Source organism: Peromyscus leucopus, chromosome 19, assembly GCF_004664715.2.
Source record: "Peromyscus leucopus breed LL Stock chromosome 19, UCI_PerLeu_2.1, whole genome shotgun sequence".
NCBI lineage: Eukaryota > Metazoa > Chordata > Mammalia > Rodentia > Cricetidae > Peromyscus > Peromyscus leucopus.
The window spans coordinates 15,110,528-15,129,791 of NC_051079.1; the positions used below are offsets into that span (position 1 = coordinate 15,110,528).

General features: G+C 40.0%; 2 protein-coding genes across 4 annotated transcripts in view; one reads left to right on the forward strand and one right to left on the reverse strand.

The window, feature by feature from the left end:
* The window catches only part of Tpgs2 (tubulin polyglutamylase complex subunit 2), a 57,900-nt gene extending 47,965 nt beyond the window's left edge, over window positions 1-9,935 (reverse strand). The window contains exon 1 of the mRNA XM_028867155.2: window positions 9,756-9,935. Within this exon, the coding sequence (XP_028722988.1) occupies window positions 9,756-9,837 (82 nt within the window). The 5' untranslated portion in view covers window positions 9,838-9,935. The remainder of the gene's footprint in view (window positions 1-9,755) is intronic.
* Window positions 9,936-10,008: 73 nt separating this feature from the next.
* Window positions 10,009-19,264, forward strand: part of Kiaa1328 (KIAA1328 ortholog) — a 284,149-nt gene continuing 274,893 nt past the window's right edge. For 2 of the 3 annotated variants that reach the window (XM_028867149.2, XM_028867152.2), the window contains exon 1: window positions 10,009-10,324. In XM_028867149.2, coding sequence (XP_028722982.2) covers window positions 10,027-10,324 — 298 coding nt within the window. In that variant the 5' untranslated portion in view covers window positions 10,009-10,026. Of the gene's footprint in view, window positions 10,325-10,373; window positions 10,637-19,264 lie in introns of those variants that run through there. The other variant, XM_037197016.1, reaches the window with a different exon arrangement.

Here is a 19,264-nt window from a genome sequence, read left to right on the forward strand (position 1 = left end):
GACATACTTTAAACCTATACCCCACCAAAGTGGAAAATCTAAAATAAATGGATAATTTTCTTTATGGGTAAGGTGCCACTTACCAAAGTTAAATCAAGCTCAGATAAACAATTTAAATAGACTATAACCCCTAGTGAAGTATAAGAAGTCATTAAAAGTCTACCAACTGCCCCTCCCCCCTCAAAAAAGCCCAGGGCCAGATGGTATTAGTGCAGAATTCTAACAGACGTTCAAAGAAGAGTTAATGTCAATACTTCTCATACTCCAAAAATAAACACAGAAGGAAAATTTCACAATTTATTTAATGAGGCCACAATTACCTGATATCCAAACCACATAAACATCCAACAAAGAAAAAGAATTACAGACCAATTTCCTTTATGTACATAGATGCAAAAATACTCAAAATACTTGTAAACCAAATCCAGAAACACATCAAAAAGATCATCCACCATGATTAAGTAGGCTTCATCTTAGAGATGGAGGGATGGTTCAATATATGAAAATCAACAAATGTAATCCATCATATAAATAAACTGAAAGAAAATAAAAACCACATGATATCTTATCAGATGCATAAAAGGCCTTTGACAAAAATCCAACACGCCTTCATGATAAAAGTCCTAGAGACACAAGGGACATATCTCAACATAATAAAGGAAGTTTACAGAAAGCCAGTAGCCAACATCTACTTAAATGGAGAGAAACTCAAAAACAACCCCACTAAAATCAGGAACAAAACAAGGTTGTCCACGCTCCATACCTATTCAATATAGTATTTGAAAATTTAACTAGAGCAATAAAACAAGTGATAGAGATCAAAGAGATACAAACTGGAAAGGAAGAAGTCTAAGTATCTTTATTTGCAGAAGATATGATAGTTAGTACACATAAGTGACCCTAAAAATTCCCTGGGAAACTCCTACAGTTGATAAACACTTTTAGCAAAGTAACGAGATACAAAATTAAGTGAGAGAGATCAGTAGTCCTCCTATATACAAATGATAATTAGGCTGAAAAAGAAATCAGGGAAACAACAACTTTCACTATAGCCTCAAATAATATAAAATATCTTGAGGTAGTTTTAAGCAAGCAAGTGAAAGACTTGTATGGTAAAAATTTTAAGACATTGAAGAAATAGAAGATATTAGAAGATTGACATTGATGTTCCATCTTTCCAGATCTCCCATGTTCATGTATCAGTAAGACTGACATAATAATAATGAATATTCTATCAAAAGCAGTCTACAGATTCAATGTAATCTCCCTCAAAACTCAAACAGAATTCTTTACAAATCTTGAAAAGCAACTTTTACCTTCATATGGAAACACACAAAACTCAGGATAGCTAAAACAACTCTGAATAACAAAAGATATTTGTAGTGGGTAGCCATTCCAACCTTGATCTGGAAGTTCCAACCCCCATTGAGGCTTCGGTAACTGTCACGCCTACAAGGCGGGGCCAGGAGAGGACCCTGAAGACCCGAGGTCTGGATAGCCGACTCTCTTGGTTCCTGGACCCTGGATGCTGGAGGTAGACCGAGCAGTGTTCTCCAGAGAACACCACCGGACTGTGCCACGCCTTTCCTAGACCCTGTAACCTACCTATCCTTCATTTGTAAGTTATGTCACTAAATAAACCTCCCTTTTAACTACGTGGAATGGCCTTAATAATTTCACCAACAGATATTCAGGAGATATCACCATTCCCAATGCTAAGTTATACTATAAAGCTATAGTAATAAAAAGGGCATGATATTGGCTCAAAATATATATGTTGATCAATGGAATTGAACTGAAGACTCAGGTATAAAGCCACATACCTATGGACTCCTGATTTTTGATAAAATATCCAGAAGTATACACTGGAAAAATGGTGCTGGTCAAATTGATGGCTGCATTCAAATAGATCCATATTCACCATCCTGAACAAAATTCAACTTCAAATTGATCAAAGACCTTAACATAAAACCAGATTCACTGAACTTTAAAGAAGAGAAATTGGGAAATAGTCTTGAACTCATTGACATAGGAAAAGACTTTCTAAACAGAACACTGTTAGCACAGGCACTAAGAGTAACAATCAAAAAATAGGACTTCTTGAAACTGAAAATCTTATGCAAGGAAATTGATACAAAGCAGTAGCCTACAGAATGGGAAAAGATTATTACCAAATACACATCCAATAAAGGACTAATATCCAAAATATATAAAGAATTCAAAGAGGATACAAACAACCCAATTAAAAAATAGGGTATAGATCTAGACAGAAATTCTCAATACAGGAAACTCAAATGGCTGAAAAACATTTAAAGAAAAATTTAACATCCTTAGTCATCAAGGAAATGCAAATTAAAACTACTGTGAGAGTCCATCTTACACCTGCCAGAATTGCTAAGATCAAAAACACAAGTCACAACTTACGCTGTTGAGGGATATGGAGCAAGGGGAACACTCCTCCATTGCTCGTGGGAGAGTAAGCTTATAAGATAAAGAAATAGTTTTAAAAAATAAATTCTTTAAAGAGACAGTAAAGGTAGTATAAAAAATAAGCCACGTAAAGATGGACATTACACAGAGAATCTAGATTATGTTGTCTTTGATTTTTTTTCCCTCCTGAGACAAGATTTCTCTGTGTAGCTTTCCTGGAACTCACTTTGTAGATCAGGCTGGCCTCGAACTCACAGGAATCCGCCTGACTCTGCCTCCCGAGTGCTGGGATTAAAGGTGTGCGCCACCACCGCCTGGCTAGTCTTCGATATTTTTTAACTGCAGAAATACATTTGATTGTAAAGCCTGCTCAGTTAAACCAATATGTATATATATTTTTTTCACAGCAATATGTTTATTTTAAAGGTATTTTGACTTCAAAATTTGGATCTAAGGATATATAGCTTTGGAAAGGAGGCTCTGCTTTTGTTTCCACAGGAAGCAAGAGGCTATGAATTTGTTCCAGGTTAAGATGGATCAGATTTGATCAAGCCAGATCTCCTGAACCTTAACAGATAGTACCTATCAACAAAGGTTATAGCTGGTCTTCCCAGGACTTGACCATTATCTCAAATGTTTTCAGGATCCCTATAAGACAGCCAGTAGCCCTATCAGCAGGAAGTAGCCTAGAACACTATGCCCATATTCCTAAATAATGGATTATGGATGTTTATCTTTGTTTAGGTTGTTGGTTACAAATTGTTATTGGTCATAATAAATCACTTTCTAAAAGAAGAAAGGGGGATATGATATAGAAATCTGGGATATAGATATGATAGAATAAAAGGGTAGATTATTAAACCTACTTTTAATGAGCAATAACTTGCTTAAAATATTTTACATACTATGGATTTTAGTTTATTGATACAAATTTAAAGTTAATTTTGTTATACTGTATGCATATTTTTATTCTTGCTTAAGATATTAAGCTTATAAAACTCATTTAAAATTGTAATGTATTCTTAAGAAATACAGATTAATAGTTAATCATTTATGATAATCAAACTTGTAGTCATATTAGTTAAGTTTTCTAAATGTACATAGATACATTTCAATTAGGTAGGTAATCTTCAAACACTTCAAAGACCTACAGAGTATGGCATTTAAAATGTTTTAAAAACTTAGACTTTTCTGGATAGTGAGATATGTCTGCTCCTAGCAGCACCAAACTACTTAGAGAAGACAATGGGCATTGAAGAAACTCATTATGAAGTTTGCTTTCTTTGTGGCAAAAGTTAGCCACTGGGCAAAAAAGTGCCCTTGTGTTGACTGCTTGACAGTATGTTGTATAAACTGGACATGCAGGACCCATAGGAAGGTGACCACTGAATTTTGGAAGATGAGATGGTTCTTCAGGTTCCTGCTTCACAGAGGAGACTGCCAGACATTCTACAGGACACAAGGAGAAATGACTAAAACACTTCCAGCCTATAGGCTGAAGAGGAATGGCCCAATATTGCAGAGGAACTTTGGGTGACTGTCCAGGCAGCCAGCTGTCTCTGTCATTTTAGATTTTTGAAAGATGCTTACAATGCTCTCCCTGTTTACTTAGGTAATATTATATCTTTCTGAGGTCTTTGATGTAGTTGAAGACTAGATAATTACAATTTTCCTTGGTTATGATAAAAGATAAATGATATGAAACTTTAGACTCACAAATGCAGCATAGATAGAATATTTTCTTAATTTTGCCAAATACAAATAGACTAGATATTAAAACTGTAATTCTTGCTTGAAAATTGTTTTGTTATATGTAATTTTACTATGCTAAAGTTAAAACCTTCCTTTTTGATTATACAGAAAATGGGAAATGCTGTGGGATAATGTTATTATACACTGGTTTAATAAAATAATGATTGGCCATCAGCCAGGCAGGAAGTATAGTCGGGGCAGCAGACTATAGGAATGCTGGGAAGAGGAAGAGCAGAGTCAGGAGTCACCAGCCAGACACAGAGGAGGCAAGATGTAAAGGCAGTACTGAGAAAAGGTACCAAGCCGCGTGGCTAAACATAAATAAGAATTATGGGTTAACTTAAGTGTAAGAGCTAGTCAGTAGTAAGCCTAAGCTAATGGCCAAGCAGTTATAATTATATAAGCTCCTGAGTGATTATTTTTATAATCAGGCCACAGGACTGCAGGGGCTTGGCGGACCGGAGAAACCTTCAGGCTACATCAGAGAGGATCACGATTGCTACATTCCTGCAGGAAAACCATCCCCCATTAGAACAGAGCTGTAGGTATCACCTGGCTCCCAAAGGCCAGGATACTTTCCCCTTCAGAGCTGTAGGTATAGCCTCATTTCCAACAGTCAGGGTACCTTTCTCTTCAGAGCTGTAACACCTATATGTATAGCCTGGTTTCTGACAGCCAGGATACCTTTGCCTTCAGAGCTGTAACACCTACACCTATAGGTATAGCCTGGCTTCTGATGGCTTGGATACTTTTCCCTCCAGAGCTGTAATACTTACACTCTGTCTATATATTATGGCTCCCAATTTAGTGTATTTTATGGGACTCCTGAGTGCTTGAACAAGTGGGTCTCTGATTCTTGTGCCTTCTCCTGGGCTCTTTACCTTCTATTTGTTAGTCTTGTCCAATTCTGATGTGATAGTTTTTGTTTTATCATATTATACTTTTTGTTATATTTTATTATTATATCTTAGAAGCCTGTTTGTTTTCTAATGAGAGATAGAAAAGGAGTGGATCTGGATAGGAGGGGAGGAACTGAGAGGAATAGAGGGAGGAAAAACTGCAATCAGGATATATTATGAAAGGAAAAAAATCTAATTAAAGTTTTTTTCTATTCATGAATACACACTTTTTACATCCATTCATTAGCTGGATATTACAGTTGTTTTTAATGTATATAACTATCAATAATATGGAAGAATATTTGGGAACAAGTATTTGTATGTAAATGATTTTCTTTCTCATAGATAAAGAGAAGTAGAATTGCTAAATCATACAATAATTCCATGTTTATTTTTTAAACAAGGGTCAAACCCTTCTCCAAAGTTGCTGTGCTAGTTTACATTCTCACCAGCAGTACATGAGGATTTGAACAAATTTCTCCAAATATTTGACAATATTTATGTCAGTTTTTATTATGGCCATTCTAGTGGATATGAAGTAGTATCTCATTATGGCTTTGATAAGTTTATTTGACTTATGATCATCATCTTTATATAAATATGGTTCAAAGAAATGTCAAATGGGACCCTTTTAATTTAGATTTTCATTAATTGCTAAATTTCTAGAGCTCTTTATAGCTACCTTGCAATCTCTTCATATTATGATTAACAAATATTCTATTTGGGGGCTATATTGTCACTTGATGGTATCCACAAAAACACATTTTAAATTTTTATAAACTATTCCTTTCTTTCTTGTATCACATTTAAAATTCGACTCACTATTTCTAAGTTGCTTAAAAACTAAACTAAGAGGAACTGGAGTGATGGACCAGCAGTTAAGAATACTGGCTTTTCTTACAGAGGACCCAGGTTTCACTCCTAACACCCATACGACATCTCATAACTCTGTAACTCTAGTTCCAGAGGGTCGGACACCCTCTTCTGGCTTCCTCAGGCCAGATATTAAATGTGGACATCAAGTTGTTATAAGCATTATTTGTTGAAAGTATTTTTCCCCATTGAATAGTTTTCACATCCATATTAAAAGAAATCAATGAAGTTTAAACATGACAGCTATTTTTGGAGTTTCAATTCTATACCAAAGATCTGTATTTTTATCTTTATGCCAGTACCCCTTTAAAAAACTATTACTACAATTTTGTAGTAAATTACCTTTATTATAGTAACTACATGTTACATGAAACTTATCCTTTTTGTCATATGTAAGTGTAGAGATCAGTGGCATAATTATTCACATTGTTATATAAGTATTACCATTACTATCTCTCAAACTTTTAGTCACCCAAATGTAGTAAATTTTGAAAGAAAAAAGAATAAGTAAAAGGAACCTTCTTCTTCTATTCCAAGTTTGTTTTCGTTATTCCTGGTCTCTTATGTTTAGATATTAACTTTAGCATTAATTTGTCAGTTTCTACAATAGAAGTGGTTGAGATTTGATAGTAATTGCAGTTCCTAAATTTGTTGATATGCTTGGAGAAAACCACTCCATATACATAAAGATGACATTTCTTCTTACTCATTTTGGACTTAGTATCATTCAAAAGACTTATACTATTTCAGTGTAAAAGTCACAAACTTCTTTGTTAACTGTAGTGGGTAGCCATTCCAGCTTTGGTCTGGAAGTTCCAACCCTGATTAAGGCTTCGGTAACTATCACGCCTACAAGGCGGGGCCAAAAGAGGGCCCTGAAGACCCGAGATGAGAATGTGCCACGCTCTCTTCCTGCTTGGACCCTGGATGCTAGAGGCAGACCAAGGAGAGTTCTCCAGAGAACACCCGGACTGCGCTGCATCTTTCCCAGAACCCACCACCTACCTATCCCTTCATTTGTAAGTTACGCCATTAAATAAATCTCCCTTTTAACTATGTGGAGTGGCTTTAATAATTTCACCAATAGTTAACTTATTTCTATTTTATTCCTATGGTATGATTGTAAATAGTTGCTTTCTTAATTTCATTTTTGTATTGCTTTTTGCTACTGATTGTGTGTGTGTGTGTGTGTGTGTGTGTGTGTGTGTGTGTTCGTTCTGAGAATTCCTTAGGGTTAATTTGTAAGGGTACATCATTTGCAAACAGAGGTATCTCTACTTTCCCCCTTATAATTTATTTAATTTCCTGGCCAGAATCTCTAGTACAATGCTGAGTGGGTAGAAATATTAAGATTGAAAAGGTCAAGCATAGTATACCTGAGACTGCAATTGTTTACAAGGCCTACTTGTAAGGCTGGCTCTTGGATGGCATCTTGAGATGGATTTCAGTGAGGTTTCCATCATTGTTAGATGAACCTGGATCACTATATCCCAATTGCTAATGCAAATAAACTGTGTTGAATATATGATTTTCTTTTGGGAAACTGGAAGTTGGTACATGTTAGATAAAGGATGTCTACATCAATAACTGCCAATAAATTCTGGACTCCTCAGTTTAAAAGAGCTTTCCAGATCTACATTTCAGACATATTATTACAAACATGTTGCTGGGAAATTAAGTATGCCCTGTGTGGTTTCAGTGAGAGAACTCTTGAAAACTAACTTCCATGCCTGCCCTTTTCCCTTTGTTCATTTTGCTTTATCTCTTTCTGTTGGAACAAATTGAGCCCAGTGAATCAGCAAACCTGGACCATCTTTGCTGAGCTTTTAGCACATTTTGTTATTGTTGTTCTTGATCTTAAGAGTGATAGGATGGCCAAACACCCTAATTGTCGTGCTAGAAACCTCATCCAATGACTGAGGGAACCGGATGCAGAGATCCACGGCCAGGCCCCAGGTGGAGCTCCAGAAGTCCAATTGGCGAGAAAGAGGAGGGTTTGTATGAGTGAGAATAGTTGAGACCAAGGTTGGAAAAAGCACAGGGACAAATAGCCAAAATAGTGGAAACACATGAACTATGAACCAATAGCTGAGGAGCCCCCAACTGGATCAGGGCCTCTGGATAAGTGAGACAGCTGATTAGTTTGATCTGTTTGGGAGGCATCCAGGCAGTGGGACTGGGACCTGTCCTCAGTGCATGAGCTGGCTGTTTGGAACCTGGGGCATATACAGGGATACTTGGCTCAGCCTGGGAGGGGACTGGACCTGCCTGGATTGAATCTACCAAGTTGAACTCAATCCTCAGGGGAGTCTTTGCCCTGGAGGAGATGGGAATGGGGGGGGGACACGGATGGACGGACAAGGGGATCCATGGCTGATATGTAAAATTAAATTATAAAATAAAGTAAAAATTAAAAGAAAAGAGTAAAGCAGGTAGTCTGTCAACATGATGTTAGCTTTAGGATTTTCCACAGATGCATTTTATCAAGACGATAAAGTTCTCCATTTGTTCTTTTTTGCTTTTATTTTGAGGGAAAAAAATTGTATTACTAGCTTAGTCTGACTCTGTGATCACCATTATACTCCTTTCTCAGTGATAGGGTTACAGACTGGTATATTCTATTTATAATGTAAGTCGCCCCCCCCCCCCAAGGGTGCTGGATTTTGTCAAGTAGCTTTTTGGCAGTCATCGATGATGTAGGCGTTGTCCCTTGTTTTACTAACATTCTATTACATTAGTTTTTGCATATTAAACAAATCACACGTTCCCAGGATAAATCAGGCCAGGTCTCAGATTTCTATTATAGAAAATGGCCAAATAAACACACACTTAAACATAGTGCTAATAGGTGCTGCTAAATGAAAAAAAAAAAAAAAAAAAAAAAAAAAGCGGGGGGAGGTAAGAGAGAGCAAGATGAAATTAGAACTATTTGGGTAAAATTTATCAGAAATAATACTAATTTGATCAGAAATATGCATGATGAAAGGGAGACATGGAGAGGGAGACAATTCCAGGTGGAAGAAGTCCAGGCAAACTGAAAATGACGAGAAGTAGCAAGATGTCCGCAACGATGGAAACAATGATCAACATGAAAACAGATCCCACAAGGAACCTGTGGGTCACCACAGAGAAATTGCAATTTCGTTACAGTTGTGAGAGGAAAGCATTCCCAGCATACTTTCTCAACCAGCTTAGGCAGCTGTACCCATATCCCTCCCTTTATTTTAGAAAATCTAGAATCATTTCTGGGGCGTGATTCTTCTGAACTTCCCCGAAAGGCTGGGCACCTCCTGGTCTCGGCTACCTCTGATTAGTCAGTGAAATAGCACTGATTTGTTGTGGGCGCTTAGGGAGTTAATGTGTTTGTTTCACACACCCTGTTTCTTCCACAGCTGTAGCCCCAGTGGCTAACTTTGCGGTGGTTAGTTAACCCATGTCCAATGAAAAGAACAACTCTCAACTCCTTCGCACAGCTCGGTGCTGTACACAGAAGCGCTGGGCAGTGGTTGCCTTGGGACACTGGCAGCATCGTGACCTCAGTTCACCTCTGCACCCATCAGCAGCAGGGTTTGCATTTCAGGGATAGAACCTGGGCTCAGGAAGCCTCCTGGGAAACACGTCTCGTAGGCTCCCAAGTGCCTCTCTCCCCCTTGCAAGTGTGAGGCGACCCTCCCGAACTCTCAGCACCTGGCCAGACGACACCCCCTTTTCTGCAGAACTCGCAACAAGCGATGGCCCGTGCAGCCAGGTCCAGCTCCCCGTAGTCCACCCAGCGCCCGCCCATTGTCCTACCCAACTCACCGAGGATGCGAGTGATGCCCAGGGTCAGCTTCTCCAGGTGCGGCTTGCTGCCGGCTTGCAGTGGGGGCTGCATCTCCTCCATGGCACGCGTCCCCCCTCCGCGCGCGGTGGCGGCAGCGGCGGCAGCGGCGGCGGTGGCAGTGACCGGGGCCGCCGTGGAGAGCCGGCTTGCCGGCTGACGCGGCCGACCCCGCCTCAGCTCTGCGGCCGTCGGGCTCACGGCATGCCGGGAGTTGTAGTTTTCGGCGCCTGAGGGCTCGGCCAGGAGAGGATGGGCGCCCCGGGGGGCTCTGGCTGCAGCAGTTCCGCTGGGCGCTCGTTCCCGCGACCCTGGCCGGGGCCTCACCTCACATCTCCGCGACCCCGCCTCGCCTCGGCCGGGAGCCTCGGCCCTCGCCAGGGTCGGAGGCGCAAGCGGGGGCGGGCCTCTGCGCCGAGCGGCCAATGGGGACTGAGCCTGGCGGCCGGGGCGTGGCGGCCCCGGCGCGACGCTGCGAGTGGCGGTTGTTTCAAGATGGCGGGCGCGGCGGGCCCCTCCCTGCCCGGCTCGGCGTTCTGGAGCCGCGACGGTATCCTTTGCCCCGCTGCTAGGGGGCGCCGCGCCCTGCGGGGTGGCGAGGGTCGGCGCGCGAGGCTTCCCGTGGGTCCGAGGAGCGCGGCGCGCACCCGGGGCCAGAGAGCGGGCCTTCCCACTTCCAGCGGGGTGTCCCCGCGCCTGGCGACGAGGTGTTGCTAGGTGGGAATTCTGGCCCCTGAGAAATCCGCCCTCCTTGACTGTGGGTTCTGCAAAGGTGGCCTTGGATGGGGAGGTCTCAGGCAAGGCTGGAAAAGCTCCGCTGCCAACCCTTGCCGCGAGATCACTGGTTGATGGAGGGTGCCAAGTGAGTGAGTTTGTAGTGGTAGGGAGGGCAAGTGTGGGTGGACACACTTTTGCTGGTGGGGCTGCGAGTCTTTTTTCTCTTGATTTGGAATTCCCTTTAGTGTGCGCCCCTAGGAGCAAATCAGGTGATTTTTATTGGCTAATCTTGGGCTTTCAAAGTCCTTGAGTGAAGCTGTATTTTCTAGGACGAGCTCTGCTGGTGCTAGTTAGGGAATGCAATAGGAAGTGCCTGGAAGCAGTGTTGACTTACAAGGTTGTGCGTCACCCCTGTTGAAAATTGAAGTTTGGGAATTGTTTTTGCTCAGGAAGCTGTGGAGCTTTCTAGTCGCGCAGTAGTTAGAATTCTCGGTTCAATAACTGATGAGATTTCACCGTAGTTCATTTCTAGGATTAGGTTAGCTCTTGCATCTGAAGCTTTCATCTTGGTTATGTACTTCCTTGCTAGAGGGGCATTACTAGAGAGGAAATGTAATCAGTGTTCCCAAGTGCCTGAAAAGAGGCCAGTTGGTTTGCTAGGTGTAGTGATGACATTGTTTTTAGGTATTACTGTTACCTTTGGCAAAATCATTCTGGACATTCTATTCCTAGCTCCCAGTGAAACTTAGAAAATTGTATTACCAGTTTCCTTTATTGAATTACTTGAGTGAGAGTTTCTTGGGTGCAGACAGGAATACGTTTGCATTCTGTGCTGCTGAGTGTTTAGTGTTGTGCACTTACTAAACAGAATTACTGCTTGTCTCTGATAGGTGGGCGAGGAGCAAATGAAATTACCTCATGTACTGTGGAAGAAAGCTTACCAGTGTACTCTCAAAGGAAATTTTTTCCCCTTTACTTATTAGAGTTGAAAAGCAAATGTGTGCATCAGGACTGCTGTGCTGAAGTAGGAACTCAGGAAATTGGGATCCGTCTTTTCTTTAGGAAAAAAGAGTTATTTGCTTATAACAGCTAATGGTATTTTTCTGACATACAGTAGAGGAGATGACAGTCCATTTCACTGGAACTGAGCAAATTCACAGTGTGTGGTCCAAACCTTTGCTTTTGTTGTTAGCAGCCTTGTACTCATTTATGTAGTCATAACACTAATCATTTGTTATAGAAGTAATAATATATTCTCTACCTTTTACATTTTCTCATGAGCTGAATAGTTAATGTAAAAACATTCAGACCTATCCACTCAAGGTGAGAAATTGAAATTATATGGAAAATGATGGTAATTCGGTTCTATAGAAATTCAGATATAAGAAAGGAATTGCAAAGTTATTGGTATCGCCTTTTTCCTCCGACTATTCCATCTAATGACCAATTAACACTCAGCCTCTGATATTTTCATTCTAAATCTCCATAGGGCATACAGCTGTGTTAAATGTACATTGTTGCTATTTGCTGAAAAATGTAATGATAATTATGGACCTTTTGGTCTTTGAATCTTGATTTCTTTCTGACACATTGATGATTATTTCCCAGACCACTCCAGAGTAAAATTCCACTAGGATAAAGTCAGAAAGTATGCACCTATGACCTGGTATTCTTTGCACATTAGTGAATAAAAGATTTTCAGTGCTTCACTTAAATGATTAAATAAATGTGATTGAGAGATTTTTCAATCCTAGAAGTTTTCATCATGAGAGAGCAGATAATCAATGATGGATCATCACCTTTAAAAAGAGTTGTAACAACTGCATATTTTGAGTCAGCAGTGCTATTTGACACAAGGTATTGGCATCTAATGTATGAATAATGAGGAGGCCACATTGCATCTTATGGGTTAAATCTTCTGGTAAAACACAATTTTTGTGGTCGTGAATTTCTTTGCTAATCTATATTGTTCATAGTAGTGTTAGAAGTGGATACTCTTTCTACAGTATCTAAATTTGATTACTAATGTGCGCTTGCTGGGTTAACAGAATTAATAAAATATAAACAAATATGAACTACAAGGGAGTGGCCCAAAACATTGCAGTAATTATCATCTCTGGCATTCAGTTTTCAAGTAAAAATAGATTGAGACTTCACATTGACGTAAACCTAATTTACCTCAAAACCTCTGTGGTAGATAAAAATGACATATACCTGTGTTGCTGGCAAATGAATCCCTATTCAAAGAGTTAGGGAACAGTAAGCAATACTTAGCTTGTTTCTTTCACGCGTTGCTTCCTCTATACCAGTTCTGCCCTGACTTCCAAGTACTATTTTCCTTCTGGGGAAATAGCTGTGTTGTTATCATCATGGAAAATATTTTGTAACTTGCAGTAATTCTTGTTGAAGTACTTCTAACTAGAGAAATAAGGTGGCATGCAGGTCCAATATACGTTTGATATACCTTTTGTCTTTTTGATCTTTCTAAAAAATATAGCTTTGTTGGGAGATTCTATGTAAGTTAAATCTTTGAGCTCTTAATGAGACAAAATAGGTTGTTACATGTTATTGGAAGAGACAACTTTCAATGCTAACTTTTTTTTGAATATTTAATATGCTGATTTTTTTTGAATAAAAGGTGAAAAAGTGGCTCTTGTTTGTTGCTAGCCTGTCAAACTATGGCAAGCAAGCATTCTTTTCCCTGACTGGAGTTTTTTATTACTGTATAGGTTCCAGAGTGTAATTATGGCCTATAGCTGAGCTGTATTACATACACAATTGAAATTCTCCAGATGAACTATTTATTTATTTTTTATTTTATTTTTCTTTATTAAGAAATTTTCTAGTCACTCCTCATGCTATCCACAACCCCCCCTCCTGCCTTCTCCCACCCCTCTTTCCCAAGCCACCCTGCATCCCCACATCCCCCAAATTGAGGTCTCCCATGGGGAGTCAGCAGAGCCCAGCTCACTGAGCCTAGGCAAGTCCAAGCTCCTTCCCACTGCACCAAGGCTGTGCAAGGTGTCACACCACAGGCACCAGATTCCCAGAAGCCTGCCCATGCACCAGGGACAGATCCTAATCCCCCTGCCTGGGTGCCCCCCAAACAGTTCTAGCCAAACAACTGTCTTCCTTGTCCAGAGGGCCTAGTTCTGTCCCATGGGGGCTCCACAGCCACCAGTCCACAGTTCATGGGTTTCCACTAGTGTGGTCTATCATCTCTGCACATCCTCCCATCATGATCTCGACGTCCCTCACCTGCAGTATCTCTTCTCTCTCTCATTAATTGGATTCCAGGAACTCAGCCTGGTGCCTGGCCGTGGATCTCTGTATCTGCCTCCATCTGTCACTGGACAAAGGCTCTATGATGATAGTTAGGTTATTTGCTAGGCTGGTCACCATAGTAGACCGGTCCAGGCACCCTCTGGACCACTGCCAGCAGACCAAGGTGAGGTCAATCTTGTGGATTCCTGAGAGCATCCCCAGCACCCTGCCTCTTCCTATTTCCATGATGTCCTCATCTATAATGGTATCTTCCTCCCTGCCCTCCCACTCTGTCTCTGTTCCAGCTTGACCCTTCCATTTCACTATGTTCTCATCCCCCACTCCTCGCCCTCTGCCACCCCCCACACCCACACCCAGTCCACTCATGTAGATCTCATCCACTTCTCCTTCACAGGGTTTTCCATGTGTCCCTCCTAGGGTCTTTTCCTGTTAGCTAGCTCAATGCTAGTTTTAAAAATGTTTGCTGAAATTAGTATTTAGAGTTGTTGGGCTCATGGCTCATAAAAATAAATATCAGTTTTATCCCTTTGTAGATGGCTTAGTAAAAACCAGATATTCTTTTTGTTTGGGAATTCATACAAAATTGAATATACAAGATGAAAATCATCATCTTTTTTGGTCTTAACATTTTGAAGATATGAGATAAGGCTGAAAAATGAAATGCATGCATCTACTACTAATAAGTGCTTCAGAGAAAAATAAAGTAGGAAAAGGCCGAGGGAGGGGAGGGGTCACAGTTGGAGAGAATTGTGCAGTTTTAAGTATATGTGTGGTTAGGCAAAGAAGGCCTCAGTCATAAAGTGATGTATGATCAAGGGCTTAAAGATAATGAATGAGTAATATGAAGCTTTTGAGAAGAAGCTATCTAGCTAAAGAAATCATAAATACAGGAGCTCTAACACAGGAGCTTGTGTAGTCATTAACAAATTCACAGATGCTAGCAGTGAAGGGGAAGTATATCAAGAAATGAGAAGAGAGATAGGGTGGAAAGATCAGATCTTGAGCATTATAGACCTCATACTTGGATTTTTATTCTGAGTAGAAATGATATAAAATTTTAAAATGTTCATTCTGGCCTCTATTTTTATTTTTATCTTTTTAAAAAGTTTTTTATTCATTTTACATACCAACCACAGATCCCCCTTCCAACCCTCTCCCTACCCCCCCCCTCCAATCCCTTCCTCCAACAGGGTAAGTTCTCCCATGGGGGGACAGCGAAGCCTGGTACATTCAGTTGAGGCAGGACCAAGCCCCTCCCTGCTTTATCAGGGGTGAGCAAGGTGTCTGACCATAGGTAATGGGCTCCAGAAAGTCTGCTCATGCACCAGGGATAGATCCTGATCCCACTGCCAGGGGCCCCTCAAACAGACCCAGCTACACAACTGTCTCCCTCCCATGCAGGTTCCACAGCTGTCGGTCTAAAGTTGGTGAGTTCCTTTGAGCTTTGTGGTGATATTGTGTCCCCCAATATATTGTGCACCTTAATAAACTTATCTGGGTCAGAGAACAGAACAGCTAGATAGACATAGAGGCCAGAAAATGGTGGCTTACACACTTTTAATCCTAGCATTCTGGAGGCAGAGATCCATCCAGATCTCTGTGAGTTCAAAGCCACACTAGAAACAGCCAGGCATGGTGACACATGCCTTTAATCTCAGGAAGTGATGGCAGGAAGCAGAAAGATATATAAGGTGTGAGGACCAGGAACTAGAACCTGGTTAAGCTTTTAGGCTTTTAGCAGCAGTTCAGTTAAGATTCATTCTGGATGAAGACTCAGAGGCTTCCGGTTTGAGGAAATGAGATCAGCTGAGGAATTGTCGAGGTGAGGTTAGTTGAGGCTTGCTCTGTTTCTCTGATCTTTCAGTGTTCACCCCAATACCTGGGTCTGATTTGTTTTTAGTAATAAGACCTTTTAAGATTCATGCTACAGAGCTTGGTTCAGTTGTCTTTGTAGATTTCCCCATCATGATCTTGACATCCCCCCACCCCCTGCCATTGCTAATATAATCCCTCTTCCCTTTCTTCAATTGGACTCCTGGAGCTTGGCCTGGTACATGGTTGTGGATCTCTGCATCTGCTTCCATCAGTTACTGGATGAAGGCTCTATGATGACAGTTAGGGTATTCACTAATCTGATTACCAGGGTAGGCCAGCTCAGGCACTCTCTTCACTATTGCTAGTAGTCTAATCTGGGGTTGTCCTTGTGGATTCCTGGGAATTTCCTTAGCACCAGATTTCTCCCTTACCCTATAACGTCTCCCTCTATGAGGATATCTCTTTCATTGCTCTTCCATTCCATCCCTCTCCCAGCTCGAACATCCTGTTCCCTCATGTTATAATCCCTCATCTCTTACCCTCTATTGTCCTCCCTTCCCCATTTTACATATTGGGATCTCCTCTGTTTCCTCTTCCCAAGGTGATCCATGCATCCATCTTGGGGTCCTCCTTGTTAGCTAGCTTTTCTGGAGCTATGGGTTGTTGTCTGATTGTCCTTTGCTTTACATCTAGTATCCACTTATGAGTGAGTACATACCATGTTTGTCTTTCTCAGTCTGGGTTACCTCACTCAGGATGATATTTTCTAGTTCCATCCATTTGCCTGTAAATTATATGATGTCATTGTTTTTTATAGCTGAGTAATACTGCATTGTGTATATGTAACACGTTTTCTTTATCCATTCTTCAGTTGAAGGGCATCTAGGTTGCTTCCAGGTTCTGTCTATTACAAATAATTCTGCTATGAACATAGTTGAGCAAGTGTCCTTGTGGTATGCTTGAACATATCTTGGGTATATGCCCAAGAGTGATATCATTGGGTCTTGAGGTAGATTGATTCCCAATTTTTCTAAGAAACCACCATACTGATTTCCAAAGTGGCTGTACAAGTTTGCACTCTTTCCAACAGTGGAGGAATGTTCCCCTTGCTCCACATCCTCTCCAACATAAGCTGTCATCAGTGTTTTTGATCTTAGCCATTCTAACAGATATCAGATGGTATCTCAAAGTTGTTTTGATTTGCATTTCCCTGATGACTAAGGATGTTGAGCAATTCCTTAAATGTCTTTCGGCCATTTGGGATTCTTCTGTTGAGAATTCTGTTTAGATCTGTAGCCCATTTTTTAATTAGATTGTTTGGTATTTTGCTGTCTAGTTTTTTGAGTTTTTTATATATTTTGGAGATCAGCCCTCTGTCAGATTTGGGGTTGGCTGTCATTTTGTCTTATTCACTGTGTCCTTTGCCTTACAGAAGCTTCTCATTTTCAGGAGGTCCCATTTATTAATTGTTGCTTTCAGTGTCTGTGCTACTGGTGTTATATTTAGGAAGTGGTCTCCTATGTCAATGCTTTCTAGGCTACTTCCTACTTTCTCCTCTATCTGGTTCAGTGTAGCTAGATTTATGTTGAGGTCTTTGATTCACTTGGAATTAAGTTTTGTGCATGGTGATAGATATGGATCTATTTGCAGTCTTCTACATGTTGACATCCAGTTAGGCCAGCACCATTTGTTGAAGATGCTTTCTTTTTTCCATTGTACAGTTTTGGCTTCCCTATCAAAAATCAGGTGTTCATAGGTGTGCGGATTAATGTCAGGATCTTCAGTTCTATTCCATTGATCCACATGTTGGTTTTTATGCCAATGCCAAGCTGATTTTATTATTATAGTTCTATAGTAGAGCTTGAAGTCAGGGATGGTAATGCCTCCAGAAGTTGCTCTATTGTAAAGGATTGTTAAGGATTGTTTTTAATACCCTAGGTTTTCTGTTTTCCATATGAAGTTGATTATTGTTCTTTCAAGGTCTGTGAAAAACTGTGTTGGGGTTTTTAATTGAATCTGTACATTGCTTTTGGTAAGATTGCCATTTTTATTATGTTGGTTTTACCTATCCATGAGCATGGAAGATCTTTCCATTTTCTGATATCTTCTTCAATTTCTTTCTCCAAAGACTTAAAGTTATTGTCATACAGGTCTTTCACTTGTTTGGTTAGAGTTACCCCAAGGTATTTTATATTATTTATGGCTACTGTAAAGGTGATGTTTCTCTGATTTCTTTCTTGGTCTGTTTATAGGAGGACTACTGATTTTTTTTTTTTTTTTGAGTTAATCTTGTATCCTGCCACATTACTGAAGGTGTTTATCAGCTGTAGGAGTTCCCTGGTAGAATTTTTGGGGTCATTTATGTAGATTATCATATCCTCTGCAAATAATGAATGTTTGACTTCTTCCTTTCCAATTTGTATCCCCTTGATCTTCATTTGTTGTCTTATTGCTCTAGCTAGAACTTCAAGTACTATAATGAATAGATATGGGGAGAGTGGACAGCCTTGTCTTCTTGATTTTAATGGAATCGCTTTGAGTTTCTCTCCATTTAATTTGATGTTGGCTGACGGTTTGCTGAAAATTGCCTTTATTATGTTTAGGTATGTTCTTTGTATTCTTGTTATTTCCAGGACCTTTATCATGAAGGGGTGTTGGATATTATCAAAGACTTTTTCAACATCTAATGAGATGATCATATTTTGTTTTTTTTCTTCTTTCAGTTGATTTATATGATGGAATACATTGACAGATTTTCACATGTTGAACCATCCCTGCATCTCTGAGATGAAGCCTACTTGATCATGATGGATGATTTTTTTAATGTGTTCTTGGATTTGGTTTGCCAGTATTTTATTGGATATTTTTGCATCAATGTTCATGAGGGAGATTGTTCTGTAATTCTCTTTTTTTGTTACATCATGTGTGGTTTGGGTATCGGGGTAATTGTAGCCTCACAGAAAGAGTTTGGCAATGTTCCTTCTGTTTCTATTGTGTGGAACAATTTGAGGAGTATTGGTAATAGCTCTTCTTTGAAATTCTGGTAGAATTCTGCATTGAAACTATCTGGCCCTGGGCTTTTTTGGTTGAGAGACTTTTAATGACTGCTTCTATTTCCATAGGAGTTATAGGTCTATTTAAATGGTTTTTCTGGTCTTGATTTAATTTGGGTATATGGTGCCTATCCATAAAAATTGTCCATTTCTTTTAGATTTTCCAATTTTGTGGATTACAGGTTTTTGAAGTATGACCTGATGATTCTCTGGATTTCCTCATTGACAATTGTTATGTCTCCCTTTTGTTTTGTTAATTTGGATATTCTCTCTCTGCCTTTTAGTTAGTTTGAATAAGGGTTTATCTATCTTGTTGTTTTTCTCAAAGAACAAATTTTTTGTTTCATTGATTCTTTGTACCGTTCTCTTTGTTTCTATTTTATTGATTTCAGCCCTCAATTTGATTATTTCCTGGCATCTACTCCTCCGGGGTGAGTTTGCTTCTTTTTGTTCTAGAGCTTTCAGGTGTGCTGCTAAGTTGCTAGTGTGAGTTTTCTCCAACTTCTTTATGTATGCATTAGTGCTATGAACTTTCCTCTTAGTACTGCTTTCATAGTGTCTCATAAGTTTGGGTGTGTTGTACATTAATTTTCATTGAATTCTAGGAAGTCTTTAATTTC